Below are 18103 nucleotides of genomic sequence, written 5' to 3' on the forward strand. Positions count from 1 at the left end.
GGTTGGTCAGGTGTTATGTTAAAATCATAGGTCTAAATTGACAGTTGCTCTTGGTTAATTTGACGTTTAATAAACCAGGATATGAAAGACCATAAAAGACCAGGATAAAATGGATCATTATATTCCATTTGTGTTTTTATAAAAGAATTTAAATAACTAATAAGGGAATTTATATTTTTTAGTATATAATACTTTAAATGCTCTAAATGTTTCCTGTCACCAGCGCTGTGAGCAATTAGGACTCTATAGATTCTATAAAATATTTAGCCAATAGGCTTATAGAAAAAAATCTAACAAAATATTTCACATCAAACTGCTGCAATTTACAACTTAGTCATGCAGAGGTTTTGAACAATTATTGGACACTCCTTTAAAATAAACTCTCACAAAAATAGCTAAAAAACAATTTCAGAAATGTTGCTACTTTTTAATTACTTGAAAAATATGCCCTGCTCACTGTTATGAACCACTAATTGTGGGGTACATTGAAACAACGGAACTAAACATTACTGTATCGTATATAGTTTCTTACAACAATACTTACATTTTGTAATTCTTTGCAATTCTTACAACAATTCAGCACAAATGTGCCATCACAACTGACTCAAAACAATATAATGCATTACAGACTCATCTTTGCATTCTGTTGTGATTACTATCAAAAGAAGAACTACTGAATGGTGTGAAGACGGGGACCGTCCCAGATCCAAACTGGTGAAGACAATCTGCTCACCTCTCTCTTCTCTGATAAACTGACTCAGCGTTCTAATCCTGTACCTCCTCACCCCTGTTTTCAGAGTCTGACTGTTTACTGTACTGTTAATAGGTACTGACACAAATTAGGTGTATATACAGTCATGTGGGGGAAAAAATGAAAACCTCTGCCTTTTTTAAATACATTTAAACAAATGGACACTTGATCTTCATTTAAACAATATTAACAGATGGAAAATAACTAAACACATAAAACTGAAGAAATGTCTCAAAGAAACATCATTTAAGAACTGTAACTAATAGAAATGCAATGTTTAGGACACCCTATGCCCCATGGCTGAAATAACATCAGTTAGATGTTTCCTATAATGATCTACCAGTCTCTGACATCAACTGGGAGAAAATGTTTCCCACTCCTCAATACAGAATTCTTTCAGCTGTGTGACATTTCACCTTTAGTTTTTAGACAGATGCTCTAGCCCAGATGGTCAGATGGTGTTCTTTGACACAGTAAATTCTATGTTGGAGAGCTCTCCAGACCCTACTGCAGAAAACCATAACATTTCCACCTCCATGCTTCACAGTTGATATGGGTTCTTGTGATCAAATGCTGTGTCTGGTTTACACCAAACACAAATATTACACAAACGTTTTCTGTTAATTTGTCCAGATAAATCACATTTGGATTATTTTTTTCCAAAGCTCATTGTTCCAGATGTCCTGATCTCAGTAGATCATGGACATGGGTTTCCTCCTTCCATGAAAATCAAGCGTGTGTGGTCTCTTTCTGATAGTGATCTTGACTACAGCTGTGGCAAGAGCTACCTATAGACCTGTGATGACATTTTAAGATTGTTGTAGACTTCTGTATGCATTTTGTGGTCTGCTGTTGGACTGAACTTGTTAAGACAGCCTGACCGGGACATGTTGGCAGTTGTTGGATGTTGGCTGATTTCTAAATGTTCTGAGATCTTTTTAAATCCCTTCCCAGACTCATCTAAAGTATATGCACAGCCTTTCTGAAGGCCTCAGAGAGTTAAATGGATCTCAACATGGTAATAAAACTCATTTTACCAATCAAGAGCACATCAAACTAAATGTCTGAGGTTTCAATAAGACAGACTTCTCACAGGTAAATAATATTTTTATTAATTACATTTTACAAATGATTTTAAAAGACATTTCTTCAGTTGTGTGTTTTATTATATTACCTCATAGTATCTCCCAATATTGATTAAGTGAAGATCAAATGTCCATATATTTAAATATATTTAAAAAGACAAAGATTTTCACAGGGTATTTTTTCACATTACTGTAAATCAAGGTAACTAACTGGGGGTTCGGTGCCTTTTTCAGGGGCACCTCAGCCATGGATTATAAGGGAGCAGAAAGCACTACTTCCTGATGGTCCAGGGGATGAATTGCTTGTGTGGGTAACTCCATTTTAATGCCTACGAATTTAGAATTGAATGTCCTTAAAGCTCCTGTAGTTATGTGTAGGTGTCCCAATACTTTTGTCCATACAGTGTATGAGTAGAGGGCTGGTTTGTCAGTTTTGTGAAATGTGTAAGCAATTGAGAGAAACTATAAAACATGAAAAGTCATTTATGCAGGTGAGAGCATTTGAAATAGGTGGTCTGGTGTGTAAAAAGGTGGGTTAATAGCTGTGTGGGTGTGATAGTGTTCATGCAGATAAAAGCAGTTCCATTAGAGCTCCTACAGAGTGCATCCTGTAGAACACAGTCAGCGGCTGGCTCAGGTTCACCAGCACAAACCACACAGAGAACCCAAAGAATTGCTTCCCCAGTCCACTCTCAAGCTCTGGGTGGGCACCAAACGCTGGAATCATCCATAGCTGCTCAAACAGACACAAACAGACACATAAACAACACTGTTCAGAATGAGAAGCTCTCTCAGAACATGGCTGTAATGCAGCTGAATCACAATAAGCTGTGCTTTGGAGTTTAATGGCAGCACATGAAAGGTTCCTGAATGGTTCTTGGCTTGGACATACAGACACTGTTTACATCTGGTCACTTTATGTGACTAGAATTTGGATTGTATCCTGGTAAGATTTTAGCCACAAGCATTTACACTTGGTTGTCAAATGGGTGCCCGATTAGCCAGGCTGAAGTCTGATTAAATCCACAATGTGGTAGGAAATATGCAAATTTGCTCGATATGCAGCAATTATTACTGGTGTTTTGGTTGCACTGGGAGGGGTTCTGGTTGTCGAATGTGTCTTAGACCACCTCCTGAAGTGGTTTGCGTGAGGGGATTTGTATCTGGTTTAAATGTGTCTTGAGTGGGTTTACACCTGCTTTTATAAGTGACTTGGCCTGATCCAGATATAATCCTGATACATAAGATAAATGAAGTGAACAGGTGTAAACAGGGTCACAGTTCTCACTTACTTTAATATTTCATTATGCTTTATTTTCTTTTACACACCTCACCAACATATGCGTGGGGTTAGAAATCTGAATTTGAATGTTATTATTTTGAATCTGTATTACATCTGAAACTAAATTCTGAACTGAAAAGGAGATCTGTAACCAACCATTCAAAGAAGATAACAATACATTGCTGTGTTTTAGTTCTGGTTTGACATATTATATACTGAATCAAAGGATGTCAACAAAACCTATTTCCTGCAAATATAAAATAATAATAAATCAATAAATAAACAATCAATATAATAAAGTCAGTTGCCATAAAATAATACATGGGCCCACACCTGGCTTTAGGCATGGCGCCAATAGGCTTATGTTTATTTGCTCCAGGGAGTCCTATTCTATTGGCAGTACTTCTCTACAGGGACCAGACAAGTTGCATGTGTGCAGTGGCACATTTGTGTCCGCAACATAAAGTAGCTGAATGCATTAATTAGAAGGGGTGTCCGCAAATATCTGGATATATATCATACATATAGACCAATGGTGGTGACAGAGATGGCAGAGCCTTTCGAAACCGTACACAGAATGTGTGGCAATGTAGAAGCACACACTGACGGGCAATGGAAAAGATATCCCAGACGTCTTATACAGTTTAGAGCAATATCCAGACACAGTTTTTAGATCCCAAAAAGAGGAAATGTCCAGATAAAAGAGGATGTATGGTCACTCTACTTATAACTGTTTCCAGATGTTATTCTGAAAGTGAATCTGTAAATGTGGATTAATAGAAAATCTTGATGCTGCTTACAAACCTTCAGTATTAGTTTCAGTTCAGAATTCTGTTTAGATGCTGTGTATAATAATATCATTGAAACGCCATAAATATGCTTCTGATTAGCTGGATCAAGCATGTTGGATCTACAGAGAGCAACTGGAGCAAAATTGGAGGCCCCAGAAAAGACTATTTCAACTCAGCTTTTAAACATTTTGCTCATCTAAACTCACCGTGATATTGGCCATGATGAGGAAAGCACAGATCTCCTGAATCACCCTTCTGTTGCAGGGATCTGTCTTCCATCTGTCATGGCCTGCAGGGGTCACTGGTGTCTCATTCTTGTCTTCCAATTCATCAACATTTGCAGCATCCACCTCTTTTCTCTGTTTCCCAAGAGAAGATGTTTGTGATGCTTCATTTGTGCTACAGTGCATCATAAGAGGAAATGTGTATGTGAGTGAAACCAAACTCTCCCTTTGATACACTGAAACTGACCTTTGAGCAGGAATTCAGGTCCTTTTTGTTTGTCTTCAGGCCAGCGTGCATTTGCAGATGTGTGTGTAAGTGCACATGACTGTGTTTGTGAAGGTGAAGTCCTTTGATGATAAAGGCGTTCTGCAACATCAGCTCCACCACGCAGAGCATTGAATACGACAGTTCCAGGTTGCTCACAATGTCAATGGGTTCCAGTGCAAGGGCAGCTACTAAGGAGAGGTAAGAGAGGGACAGCTGGCCCACTGCAGTTCCCACCAGCAGCACCACATCCAAGCTCTGCGTGGGGTTTTTACTCTCACCCTGCACTTGTACCCACCACCTTAGGTCGTGCTGTTTCTCTCTCACCCCTCTTTTGCCCTCATGCCTGATCTGTTCCTGCACTTTCTTATTCTGCACCATTGTTCCTGCCAGTGAGCACAGAGCCATGACAGGCATTAAGGCCAGATGGAAGCTGTAGAACAGTACAAAGGCTGTGGATTGCTCTGCACTCTGCCCGACCCAGACATGATAGAGTACAAACACAGTTGCTCCAGTCAGTAACACCAGTAAACCTAAAACAGGACCAAACAGAACCCCTCCACGCAACACTGAATTCAGCGAGCTCTTCTGGGCGTGCTCAGTGTGGATGCCAGTCCAGTGATGCCCCACGTTTTTCCACATTACATAGAGCATGCAGCCGGCCAGCAGACTGAACTCCATGTTGAAGGGGTACAGGATCTCATAGCCCTGCCGCAGGGCCAAACACACCGCACTGGCACTGCACTGGCAAAGGGTACTATTTGCCAGACCTAAAATCAATACATACAAGCAGCTTCGCTGTGTTATTTACATTTATAGCTAGCATAAATAGCAAACCTGTATGATAAAATATTAGCTACACACAAAAACAATTATGTGAAAAAATTAAGACACCCTATTAAAACGTTTGTCTTTTATAACATATTTAAATATATGGACATTTGATCTATATTTATACAATATTGAGAGAAATAACTAAACACAGTGTCAACATTTATTGTTATGGAAAATGTCTAAAATTAGAAGAAGGTGAAGAACATCAGCTGCAGATGATTAGAACATCACTAGAGGGGGTTTTGAGGAGCATGTCTTATTTAAACCTCAGACATTTAGTTTGGTTTACTCTTGATTGGTAAAGTAAGTGGTATCACCATACCTAGATCCAAAGAGCTCTCTGAGGCCTTCGTAAAGAAGGTTCCTTCATTTGAGTCTGGACTGAGATTTAAAAAAATCTCAGAACAATTAAAAATCAGCCATTTCACTGTCCAGGATGTAATATACAAACAACACCAGGTCAGGCTGTCCTAGCAAGTTTATTCCAACAGCAGACCAACGATCTAGAATTGTCATCATGGGATCTACAAGCAGCTTTTGCCACAGTTGATGTCAAAGTACAGCATCTACCATCAGAAAGAGACTACACACGTTTGAATTTCATGGGAGGTATGCAAAGAGGAAATCCTTGCTGTCCAAAAAATATATATCAGGGCAAGACTTCAGCTTCATCTGTCTGAGTCTTTTGTCTAGGTGTTCCCTAGCAAACTTTAGTGTTGCCATTTTTGGCAGCAATTGTTTTCTCCTACTAAAAACATCTTCATCCATCTGTTCCTGATGGTAGATGCTGTACTTTGTCATGTCCTTTATACTTTTATTGGTACTTTGGTCTGTACGTTCTAGAACGGCCTGATATGGTCATGACATTTCAATTACATTTATAATTTCCTTTTAAAAAACATTTCTTCAGTCTTGTGTTTAGTTATATTACCTCCATCTCTCAGTACTGTTCAAATAAAAATCTAATGTACAGATGTTTAAATACTTTAAACTTTATCACATGACTGTATAATCAGAATCAGGCGCAGCACAGGATATCCCTACCAGCTTTTGTCTCTTGTGGTGCCAGAAAGGCAGATGTGTTGTTGATAAGATCTTTGTCCTGTTTCTCCATTTCTATCTCCATGTGGACCGAATCATCTGTTACTGCACAGAACCACAGCAGTATGTCGGTGCACAGAGTGACCATCAAGCCAAACCTGATCACACACACACATTGTTAAAAAGTGGAAATTGATCATTAATCGTAACTAATCGTTTTGATGCATGGAAAGAATGATATATGTACCTGGTGTAGACTTTATGTTTGTGAATGCAGTCTTTGGAGTGAGCCCACAGTAAATACGCCTAGAGAGAGAGAGGGAGGGAGATAGAGAGAGAGAGAGAGAGAGAGAGAGAGAGAGAGAGAGAGAGAGAGAGAGAGCCCTGAAACAAGATTATCTGGTCTGATGAAGCCAATATTAAACTTAATGGCCTCAATTCTAAACGTCATGTCTGAAGGAAACCAGGCACTGCTCATCACCTGCCCAGTACCATCCCTACAGTGACTCATGGTGGTGGCAGCATTATGTCACGAGGATGATTTTCAGCAGCTGGGACAAGGAGAGTTAAGGGGGAAAGCTGAACGGACCAAAGTAGAGATCATTTTAATCAGAGCACTGGCTGAAGGTTTAGGAATACGTCATCGCTGTCCTTCAAAGATTTTGCATCTATATTTTTGCCACTTTTGACTTTTGGACATAATTTGAATCTGGCCAATAGCAAAGCTGCAAAATACCTCCTACAAAGTTCCATTTTGGAGATACAATGTTTTTGTGTGACATCAACAACTGTATCTGACAATCCAACACAATGATGACAAAGCTGTGGAAATTCACTGTTTAACCAGCATTTGTTATCTTGTTTACTGAGGTGATTATCTACAGAATTTAATTACAGCATAGCAGGCTTACATAATGACCACTATTTGCCCACTGTCCCAGGCCAGACATATGATTTAGATTTTAGTTTAATTTTAGTTAGGGTCTGAATGTGACATTGTGGCTGTGTTATGGTTGCAGTTAGTTTAGAATTTGTATATGACTGACTTTGATTAGATTACAACCAAGTCATAGATAATTATGTTTACAGGTGATGGTTAGGTTCTAATGAGGTTATGCGTGGAGCATTCATTAGGCTTAGCATTACACCATGTTGTGGTTTATATTACAGTTACCATCCGATTAGATTGTGAAAGGTTAAGCTTTTGAAAGGTTATGATTATGTTCTTTACCTGCAGGGCAAAAAAGGGAGCCTGTATGAAGGGTGAAATGATCTGTGTAAGTGACTGGCACTCTCTTAACAGCAGATAGTAGCTCGCCCGGAACACACACAGCAACAAACTGAGTCCTGCAAATAACATCAGCACCACTGGAACCATGAAAAAAAACATGCGCGCATACACACACACACACACACACACACACACACACACACACACACACACACAGGTTTAGGTTTAAAAGAACAACAGAGTCCCATTCAGACACAATAACAGAGGCTGTTCAGGAAAGACATAGAAGTTGTCTGTTGTTTACCCATGACAGTAGTACTTCCTGCATGGTGGTCAGTTTGGGTCTGAGGGCCAGGCTGTCGTCGAGCCCACAGCAGGAACCACAGCATCCACAGCAGACTGAGCCCCATCAGAGCCAGTAAAAACAGCTCAGGTTCCTGGTGCTTGAGCCCTGTAGGGTTTAAAGCATCCCCAGCCAGAAAGGCACCGCCAAGCAACACCACATTCAGACCCAGCAGCCCAGAGATGAGCCTGCAGCCACTGGGGACCCACAGTGGTGTGTGGTCTGTTTCTTCATCATTATCCACAGCAAGCTCAGAGATATCAGTCTTCTCCAGCCCATCAGATCTCGCCTGCATTCTGTTCAACACTTTTTCTCTTTCAGTTGTAGTCTCAGTCTCTTTCTCGTTCAAAATCCACAGCTGAATTAGACTAAGTGTTATTTCAGAACGTCCAGGCACACCACAGAAGCTAACAGCAATCTAATATTGCAGCCTGCAGTGACTCTAGGGCTATAAAACTACAACTGCTTAGTGAAAGTGGGCTTGCTCAGTTCAAGGCACATTCTACTATAAAGATAGTTGTAATTAATGGCTATCTAGGGAACAAAGTTCAGCACAATGGGTGAGTAATAAAGAGGACTGATTAAGTAAAATAGATTAGAAACGTGAGCCTCTGTTAGCATGTGGCGGGAGATCGGGATAACGTTCATTGCTGTTTTTCATTGTAAACCTTTAGAACTGGTAAAATACAGTGTGATCAATTGAGAATAATGCCTAAATATTAATAAATAATATCAATACATTTTTAATACAAGCAACTTTTACACATCTGTACACATGGAAAAATAAGGTTAATATCCAGTATTAACAATTTATTTAAATGTATGGCATTTGGGTGACACTCTTATCCAGAGCAACCTTACAAACCTTTCTGAAATTCCGGCAGTCAGTATGTTATTAAAATATCTAATGTTTGTACCTATGGAGAGTTCTAGTTTCATGCACACACAGATGGTCAAATCTGTGTAGAGACGTATTGCCAAGAGGACTCTCTGGAGCAGATAAACATGGACCTATTGGCACCATGCCTAATGCTACATGTGGGCCACAGAGATATAAAGCCCCCCACCCCAGCATTGGGCTGTGAAGTAGTTGAACTGTGTTCTCTGCAATTCTTTTGAAAACAGGACGAACTCTTTTGTTAATACCCTGTAAGAATCAACAGATGATCAGGTGTCTCAATACTTTTGTCCATAAGGTTCAGTTTTCCAGTCAATGTTAACTTTGACAGGAGACAGCAAAAGTATTCTTAACATCACTCAGTGTTATTTTGGACAGTAATAATATTATTTTTATTAGTGTGCTGTTAGACTATTTGCATCTTTCTAAAACCAGACTTTGTCAGCAGAGACTTCCAAATATAAAGACCTGTGTGCCCTGATGATCAAATATTTGATTTCCTCATTTCTGTCAATAATTATCTAGACCAGGGGCGTAAGACTCTAGTCCTCAAGGAAAAAGCATTGCAGAGTTTAGCCTCCTACTCCTCCAACACATCTAGTTTGACTTATGAGCTCATTTTAAGGGCCTTAAGTTGTAAATGGAGTCCCTTCCTTGTCAATTCATCATAATGATAGGTCATAATAAATGCTGCATCCCTGTCAAAATTGACTCTTATCACTCTGCACAAAAACATAGCAAAGACTATGATGATAGCTGGTTTAATACCACAATGACCTTTAACCAGACTAGACTAGCAGGTTGTAATTTTAGACAACCTAAACCATCAATCAACTCAGCAGCCAGACTTCCAACATCTACTACTATCTAACGCTATTATTCAAATGTATTTGACCATAACTGAAATAAATATATTATAACTTTGGATTTAAATTTGGATTAAGATTAAGATTATTCAAGTTCATACAAAAATTTTAACTGATTGATTTAAGCCTGAAAGGGACTAAGGGACAAAGGGATGATGAGATTTTTGGCTGATCTGTGTCTGTTGGAAGTTGATGGATTGTCAGGCCCTCGTTATTCCCCTTTAGTATCGCACCATGCACAGTGTGCAAGTTTTCCTTGCTATTTTCCCAAGCGAGGCTTGCAGCTCAAGTTTAGTTATCTCTCCCCGAGTGAACAAGCTAGGCTTGTGATTTTGTTTTTGTTTGTGTTCCAGTTTTGTCCAGTAGTTTGCTGCTCTTTGGTTTCACTGCACCTTCTTTTGTTTCACTGTTGTGTTTTAATAAAACTTTGCTTAGTTCCATCTCTGCGAGTGTTCATCCCGTCATTGTCTGGCCGCACACACCATGACATGAATAACATATAAAGCCTCATCTGTGTTTAATATTAACTATAAAGGAAAAGATGTATTTTGTGCCAAGTTCACCAAACGTGCTAGCTATTTCTAGTCTTTTTTCTGATGCAGCAGCTGTGCAACACACCAGATTGTTTGAATTTCTGACATTAGACTAGTCTCCAAGGGCCGTCTGACTACCAGAGAATTAAAAAGTGGCTCAAAGCTCAGAACAATCCATATACAGATATAAACTGTAGATAAGTGTATTTCTCCATGAAATGTACAAATATCTAAATAACGGACAGCATTAAAAATTTCATATTTCTCTGTACAGACGTTTTGAATTAACAATCGTTGCTGTTCAAATGAGGTGTTTTAGTTGGTGTGGGATAGTGTTAATAATTATGCTTCTATGTGTGTAGAATTATGGCTGTTGTTGAGAAGAAATCATGATTCAAATGAGAGATTTATTTTTAAAACAAAAACTGAACAAATTCCCAAAGTTCACATTAAAACAAATGAAACATACAGTTTAAAATCAAATTTAGGGCTCATTTACAACACTATACATGTTTAATATAACATATGGAAGGTGTATTTTCTTGTTTCAGCTTAATGTTAGATCTTGTTATATCATGCATGCTTGATTACTGCTTTCCACTGTATCGTAGTATTTCATATGTATAAATATATAATGACAAACAAATCAAAATATTAATTATTACAAAACAATGCATTGTTCATTCTAAATGTGAGGAGCTCACAGGACAAACTGAATGAACATTCATATCCAGTATTTATAATATTTGCCAATCCATACCTTTCTTGACTTTTGTTAAGAGTATAGACGTGGACAAAATGGCAATGTAACAACCTTTTCTTCTTCCCCTATTTCTTTTTCTCTCTGGAAACTTGGCCTTATATGTATGTATGTATGCATGTATGATGTTTCACTGTCATTGTCTGGTATCTCAAGAGTGGGGTGTACAATGTGTTTGTTTCAGTGATATAATGTGAAAAATATAATAAAAAAAACAGTACTCAAGCATTTAGGAAAATCAGTGTGTGTAACTTAGGTCGTCTGATACCTTAAATGCACACTTTGTTTCTTAACATAGAAAAAGATGGGGTAAATACACACAGATCACAGATCTTCTCGCTGGTCCTTAACTGTAGAGAAATGAATGTGATTAATGTATGTGATAAATTAATTGTTTGTTCAGACATGTCTGAATATTTTTGCTTAAAAAGGACTAGGTCATAAAGTTATATAAGCTTGTTTGTGTTGAACTGATTTGCTAATATGTAACCACGTTAGATAGACCATACATTTGTCACTGTTATAGATATGATCATGAACTTACATGATGTTAAAGTGTTAAATGAATGGTTCACTCAATATCAAATTTACATAATTTCCTCCAGTCCATTAAGAAACACAGAAAACCACAGAAAAATTACACCACCACCACCCTCCACAGCCAATTTCAGTAATAACAACTTACATGTGCACATGCCCTCAGGATCATGATGGACTAAAGAATACAGGAAATTATCTAAGGAGGAAAAGAGCGAATGTATTCAGTCCTTGTCCATGAGGAAAACAACATCTGACCTGTCCTGTGGAGTGTTTATTTAATTTTTTAATACACTCACCGTTGTCCATAACTTCTGCATATGCTGCATACTGACTCTCAAGTTCAACTGTGGGAGAAAGAGTTATCATTAGACAATAATATGTTGGCTATTAGCTTAGACCATGAGACAAAGCTGAAGTAGGTGATTTTGTAGAAACCAGTAAAAATCAACTGGAAAAAACCTTCTACTTCTACTTTCAACCTTTTGTCCAAAGCCAATCTGCCAAAACACATGCATGGACTGATTAATCTCATATATATATACACACATACACACACACTCACACAACCCATAATAATAGTCTCACCAAACTGTCAGCCACTTTGCTACTGGGCTTATATAGCATTAGACAGGAAATGGTTTGACATTGCTTCAGTTTTTTTGTGGGAAACCAAGAGCTCACCAAACAAGATATAGATGGTCTCATCAATGGTAAGTACATTTTCCTGTATTATTTAGCCCAGTCTGTTTAAACTCAGTTGTTAAATTTTTTTTTTCAATAAATCTGAAACTTTTCTTTTTCAGATTTTAAAAATAATACTTAAAATCCAAACATCAACCAATACATTTCTAATCACAGTTTTTCTTTTCCAAAGAAACAGCCCATCAATTAATTAATAAAGGTTTTTTTAGTGTCACTCCATGTGTAGCTTAAATGTCCAATTTAAAGTCCAGATATACACTACGCAGGCCAATGTATTGGGACACCTGTTTATTCAAAATGAATAGTATTATATGAGTTCATCTTGCTTTTGATGGCATAACTGTCTCTACTGTCTCTTGGAGCATTGCTGGGAGGATTTGACTCCATTCAGCAACAAGAGTGGTAATAAGCTTAGGGTGTTGTCATCCAACACTCCAACTCATCACAAAAGTATTGGCCGGGGCACCTTCATCATTCCAGAGAACACAGTTCCACTGCTTCACAGCTCAATGCTGGGGGAGTTAAACCCCTCCAGCCCACACCTGGCATTAGGCATGGTGCCAATAGGTTCTAGTTATCTGCTCCAGAGAGTCTTATTTTATTGGCAGTACATCTGTATAATGAACAGGGCTGTGTGTGCATTTGCACATCTGTGTCTGCAATGGGTGCCACTTAAAGTGGCTTTCTGGTGTGTTGCTATCTTGGCAACAGAAAATGCAGAAGCGCCACTTACTGAAAACAACCTAGGTAGACATCAACAGTCTGGCGTTCATCGTTATCTTGGCAGTGAATTTATTTTCAAGTTGTTTTGATTATATTTTAGTGTCAGAACAGTTGATTTAGTGATTTCTATCAGGATGTAAAGAGCACACAGAAATTGAACTAAAATGTTCCTAAAAGAAATCCCCTACTCCAGCTTTAAAAAGTGATTATTCAGATATGAGCCTCACATTTTAAGATTACTGTATACAGACTCTGTATACAGACAAAAAAGTTTAGTTGCTCAAACCTACTTTTGTGCATTTCTTTCTTCTTCTCTTTTCTGAAACGCAGACGCATTTTCACCAGTAGTGCCACCATGGCCACGAAGATGCAAATAAAGATTGTTGAGGCTAAAGCCACCATCACAGTGAAGTAGCTGACTCCTGTACTCTTCTCAGTGCTGCCCTCTGATGTCTCTGAAGGACTGGGTGTTGAGTGTGAACCACCTGTGACTAAAGGTAGGAAACACATGCTTATACATGTTATATTTTTTTTATTCATGTAATATTTCTCTGGACCAGGGCTCTTTGAGTCAAGACTGGCTTGAGTGCCACTTGAGATTTGTTTAAGACAAAATGTAGCTTTAAAATGCAACTAAAATATGTGATGCTGAATTCACATTTTCAAAAACCTGAACCATTATTTAAACAAAGTTAAATACACTTCTTACCTTGAGACATTGTGTTTATTGGCTTTATTGTGTAACTTGCAAATATGTCTGCTAAAACAAAATCAAAAAGCAAAAATACTGACAAGCTGTCATATACAGAAGGGAAAGAAGCATAAGGACCGATGTGGTAGAGTAACGCAGCTTTAGACAGTTCTCACAAGAGGCCTTGTGCAACTCCACCAAAGTACATAGTGCAATAGTATCATTCTGGCCTGGACTGGGTATGATCGAGACACTCCTTACTTCAGTCAGTACAGCATCAAAAATGAAAACTAGCTGTCATTATATGTTTGAAATTGCTGCATGTTCTTTTATCAACCAAGGCTATCTGAGCTGATTCCACCCAAAATAGGAGCCTACTCTCACACACCTATTTTCCAAACATCAAGAAAAAGAAAATAAAAATTCTGTACTGTATGAACATCATTATGTATCTGTGCTAATAGCCAGTTTGCTAATTTAGCAACTTAGTGAAGAGAACAAAGAAAATTCTCAACCTTGAAGGTAGCTCAGCTTACCTTTAGTTTTCGGAGTAGGATCTGAAAGGATATAAGAAAGAAAAAAGGGGAGCAATGATTAAAAGCATATTATATAAAATATTATGGCCATTTTGACAAACAAGTAGAAGCCTTAAGTTGTTAGGGTGCTTAAAAAACAAACCTGTGATGTTAAGCTTAAATGTAAAGCATAAGGAAGCATTCACTGATAACTGAAACCACTGAGTATCTGTGGACTCCACAGAGCTAATAATCAGTGATGCATTTCCTGATACTGGATCCTCCGCTGTTTGAACTCTCTCACACAGGGGTCTCTGGGTTCTGCTGGAGTAGCAAGGTGAAGGGCAGCGGGTTACAGAAACTGTCTTATCTCCTTCAATGGACCCCCAGAAGAACTGCATGGCTTTAGGATGTGGTGCAGGTGCAGGGAATGTAAACATCAATGCTGAGTTCAGCACAGCTTGAAATGAACCAATTACTTTACAGTCTGAAAAGAGGACAAGAAGACAGAAGGTGCATTTAAACTCCAGCTTAGCTGTGTAGCACTTCAGAGGTTCAGTCTGAAAAAAGGAAAGCTATACGATTATGGTGAAAAGCTTTTGCATAAATTGTGCTAGTGTAAGCACAAATCCAGACATTATTTTCTTTGAAATTAGAGACAGACTCTCTAGAATTGATGAATCCATAGCATTATGGATTCATGCTCAAAACTAGATGTCTTTCTTAGTCTGATAACTATCTTTTAATTTCTAAAAGAAACTCAGCACCCTGTCTCTTAAATGGATGTCTTTTCAAAGAGATTTTTTAAACTCTTATTTTACTTTTTTCATTTATGTTGTTAAAGAAGTAATAGGAGGATCAGGGAAGGGACCTTAAGCACCTAAAACTGTGTAGGCAGCTATGGTGGCAAGAAGGAAATCTGCTTTAATGCTGTAGCTTGTGAAGCTAAAGTCACTCAACAGCTTATGATCACAGTTTTCCCTCACCTGATAACATTTCTTTAACAAAAACAGAAACATTCACAAAATGAACTGGTGCTAGATGCTAAGATGAGGTTTTACAGGCCTAATTACCTCCCTGTTATTTTGCCTCAAAAGGACTTGATGAACCCTGCTTTTAGTAGCTGGTTGACGGCACTGCGTCAGCTTAGCACTGTATTATTCTTTTTATAATTATTCCTGAGTCTTACCAGATGTCCTCTCAGTGTCCTCTCTGTGTACCCTCTGCAGTGTGAGGTTAACTAGCTGAAAAGATTGAAGCCTGTCAGCTGCTTGTGCTTTTTGCTTATTTAGCCTTGCTTCCATATTCTCCTGAAGTACCTGTTGAGTTTAATCTTAAATAAAATAAAATGAGTCCAGACTGTGATGACAGTTGGCATGTTCTGGTTTGTGAGACATAGTAGAACAACAGAGTGCTGTTGAAAAAAGAAGTGAGTGCAGAACAGTTGTTCAAGTTGACATGTTTGTTAAGAGTGCCTGTTAGGTACTGGACCCTGCGCTGTTCATTTTTCAGTTTTTTACCCAATGAATGAATGCAGAAACTAAATTCCCTTTTGTGTTTTTTTGTTTGTTTGTTTGTTTGTTTTTGCACTACCTTAACCTACAGGTAATAACAGCAACCATAACATTAGCACATTCACAGGTAGAGATACATAGACATAGATAATGTTAAATAAGTTAAAGAAATACACAACCAATGTGTCTTACTTTCAGTGACAGGCTGAACTGGAGGCTCCGCTGAGTAGTAAAAAATATGATGCGAAAAAGAGAAACAAGTCATTAACCACTGAAGCGTTAAACCACTGAAATTTCAAATAGTGTTGAATAGGCTAAATATCTTTTTCAGCACAAGCTGAATATGAACAAGGCTTCTCAACTCAACAGTTCATACGTAGAAACAAACCTTTGACAATAACTTTCATTTCAGAACAGTAATTTCCGTGGGCAGCTTGAACTATACACCGGTACCAAAGAGCATCCAGGAAATCTACAGGTCTAATGGTCAGTGATCCAGTTCCTGTCGCAGGATCCTGAACTGCTCTCACTCTCTCGCAAAGCTGGGCTGTCCTGTTGTTGCCCGCTGAGGTGCAGGATGAGGGGCAGTGGTTTATACGTGCTGCTCTGTCACCATAAACAACCTCCCAAACAACCTGTGTGTTTCCAGGATGTGGTGCAGATACAGGGCAGGTAAGCGTAACTGCTGAGTTCTGCACTGCTTTGACTGAGTCCAGAATGTTACATTCTACATTAAGGAGAGAAGAGACAGCAGGAGCACCAGTTAGTTAAACAGATGTGTTTGAAGAGATTTTAAAGCTAGTACGAAGTTTTCTCACCGTTATCTCAAGTTATCTCACCTTTTATCTTCAAACTAATTGTCTTGGCTATTAGGCAGGCTTGGTCCTTGTAGACTTCACATTTATAGTAACCAGCATCGGAGGGGATCACATTACGCAACACAAACATCACTTTGCCTGAATCTGTGTGAAGAGACAGTCTCTGCTGCTCTGCTGTAAGATTGTTGGGGGGATATAACAGTGTGTTTGGTCCATTGCCCTCTTGTTTGTGAAGGGTTACTGATACTACAGTGCTGATATCTTGATCTGTGGTTAAGCAGTGTAGAAATGCATTATGTCCTTTGGCTCCAATGAGCTCAGTCTGCTGCTCCTCACAAGGCTTCTGGGCCTCCACTATTGGGATGTGAGAATGAGAAAGAGGAAGTCAAGGTCCAAGAGGAAACCTCAGAAAACAGAAGTGCTTTTGCAAAAGTGTAGATTTAGAGTAAATGAGCAAATGCAGCATCCATCAAAACTCTTCCACATTTGAAAAAAAGAGGTGCTTCAAATAGGTCTTTGAGAGATTGAGAGATGAGATCTCCATTACAAACATGGGATCTTATTCACCAAGAGTTTGACATTCACCAATGTTTCCTTGATTGAACTGAGAACAATTCTAGAGAAAGTTGGTGAATGCATTATTGGTTAATGGGGCCCATGGCCCTTTATAGAAGCAAAAATAAACATCTGAACCATCTGAAGCACCTTCATTATAGAATCTCTGCTAAATTGTTTATCCTCTACTGTTTTAAATAATAAACTGATACAACAAGTTAAAAATTGGTGAATATTTATATTTGCAGACATGTATCTACATAGCCTCATGTTGTGGTCAGATAAAAAGCACACTAAAATGAAATTCATTTAAATGTCGTTTTACCCTTTAATGAAATCACCTACATTCACAAAAAGTCTAGCTTTCTTACCCACTTCTGCTCGCTTAAATGTATGGAGATTCTCTAAAACAAGAAACTTGGTAGAAGGTAGTTAAGTATCCTAATAACTCTTCAGAGTTTTGCTAGCACAGGTACCCCAAAGCTGGATTGACAGATTCGAGGCTGGTCTTAGTTTGGAGTAAAAATGTGTTTACTTGGAGCAGCTATGCAGTGAGTGAAAGCAGTAACTATTAGTGCTCTTCCTTACTTAGGGTGGAAATTATTATTATTATTATTATTATTATTTACACAAACATTTGCAAATATAGTGTATCAGGTGAAAAGACAGTGAACCTAACCAAAAAGAGCTACAGAGGCTGCATGGTGCTACATTTGCACATTCACATTTGCTACTCAATGCAGTCACAGAATATGTATCTGCTTAGATGCAGCTGACAATACGGCTGCTTGGGATGTGAAGCTTGCAGACCAGTGAGAAAATGTGGACAAACTTACCTGTATATTCTGATGTGAACAAAGTCAGGAGCAGAACTTGCAAAAGGTGTGAAGACAGACACTGGACCATCATCATCAGACAGTATGATAAGTAGCAATAATCTTTCCACAGAGTCGTAACTGAACAGACACAACTTTCTCATCCTCTGTCCCCTCAGCTCTGTTTCTATCTGAGTGCTTACTGCACACTTCCTTATTGCTGAGTAACGGGAAACGTAAGAAGTTTCTGAGAACAAAGTGGTCTCACTCAACACTTAGAATACCCTCTTACTTAAAATAAATGATCTAAGTAAGTCTACCTGTGC

The 18103-nt window shown here is 38.5% G+C and overlaps 2 protein-coding genes across 3 annotated transcripts; both read right to left on the minus strand.

Annotated features, from left to right (window-relative positions):
• Positions 1 to 2053: 2053 nt before the first annotated feature.
• On the minus strand, positions 2054 to 8142 carry LOC140536742 (proton channel OTOP3-like). Its single transcript, XM_072658736.1, has 7 exons — positions 7809 to 8142; positions 7505 to 7641; positions 6521 to 6579; positions 6277 to 6431; positions 4371 to 5168; positions 4116 to 4261; positions 2054 to 2569 (listed from the first exon to the last, which is right to left on the minus strand). Exons 1-7 carry the CDS (start codon positions 8140 to 8142, stop codon positions 2399 to 2401), a joined length of 1800 nt encoding a protein of 599 aa, XP_072514837.1. The 3' UTR covers positions 2054 to 2398.
• Positions 8143 to 10585: 2443 nt separating this feature from the next.
• Positions 10586 to 17959, minus strand: LOC140565543 (uncharacterized). Of its 2 annotated transcripts, none has more exons than XM_072691505.1 (11): positions 17799 to 17959; positions 16429 to 16761; positions 15978 to 16316; positions 15782 to 15811; positions 14239 to 14562; positions 14097 to 14117; positions 13579 to 13626; positions 13160 to 13360; positions 11741 to 11788; positions 11590 to 11640; positions 10586 to 11254 (listed from the first exon to the last, which is right to left on the minus strand). In XM_072691505.1, exons 1-11 carry the CDS (start codon positions 17872 to 17874, stop codon positions 11229 to 11231), a joined length of 1497 nt encoding a protein of 498 aa, XP_072547606.1. In that variant the 5' UTR covers positions 17875 to 17959; the 3' UTR covers positions 10586 to 11228. The 2 variants fall into 2 exon arrangements, with proteins under 2 accessions (XP_072547606.1, XP_072547597.1); XM_072691496.1 differs by having other exon boundaries at positions 13579 to 13629.
• Positions 17960 to 18103: the final 144 nt, after the last annotated feature.

Source organism: Salminus brasiliensis, chromosome 1 (genome assembly GCF_030463535.1).
Source record: "Salminus brasiliensis chromosome 1, fSalBra1.hap2, whole genome shotgun sequence".
NCBI lineage: Eukaryota > Metazoa > Chordata > Actinopteri > Characiformes > Bryconidae > Salminus > Salminus brasiliensis.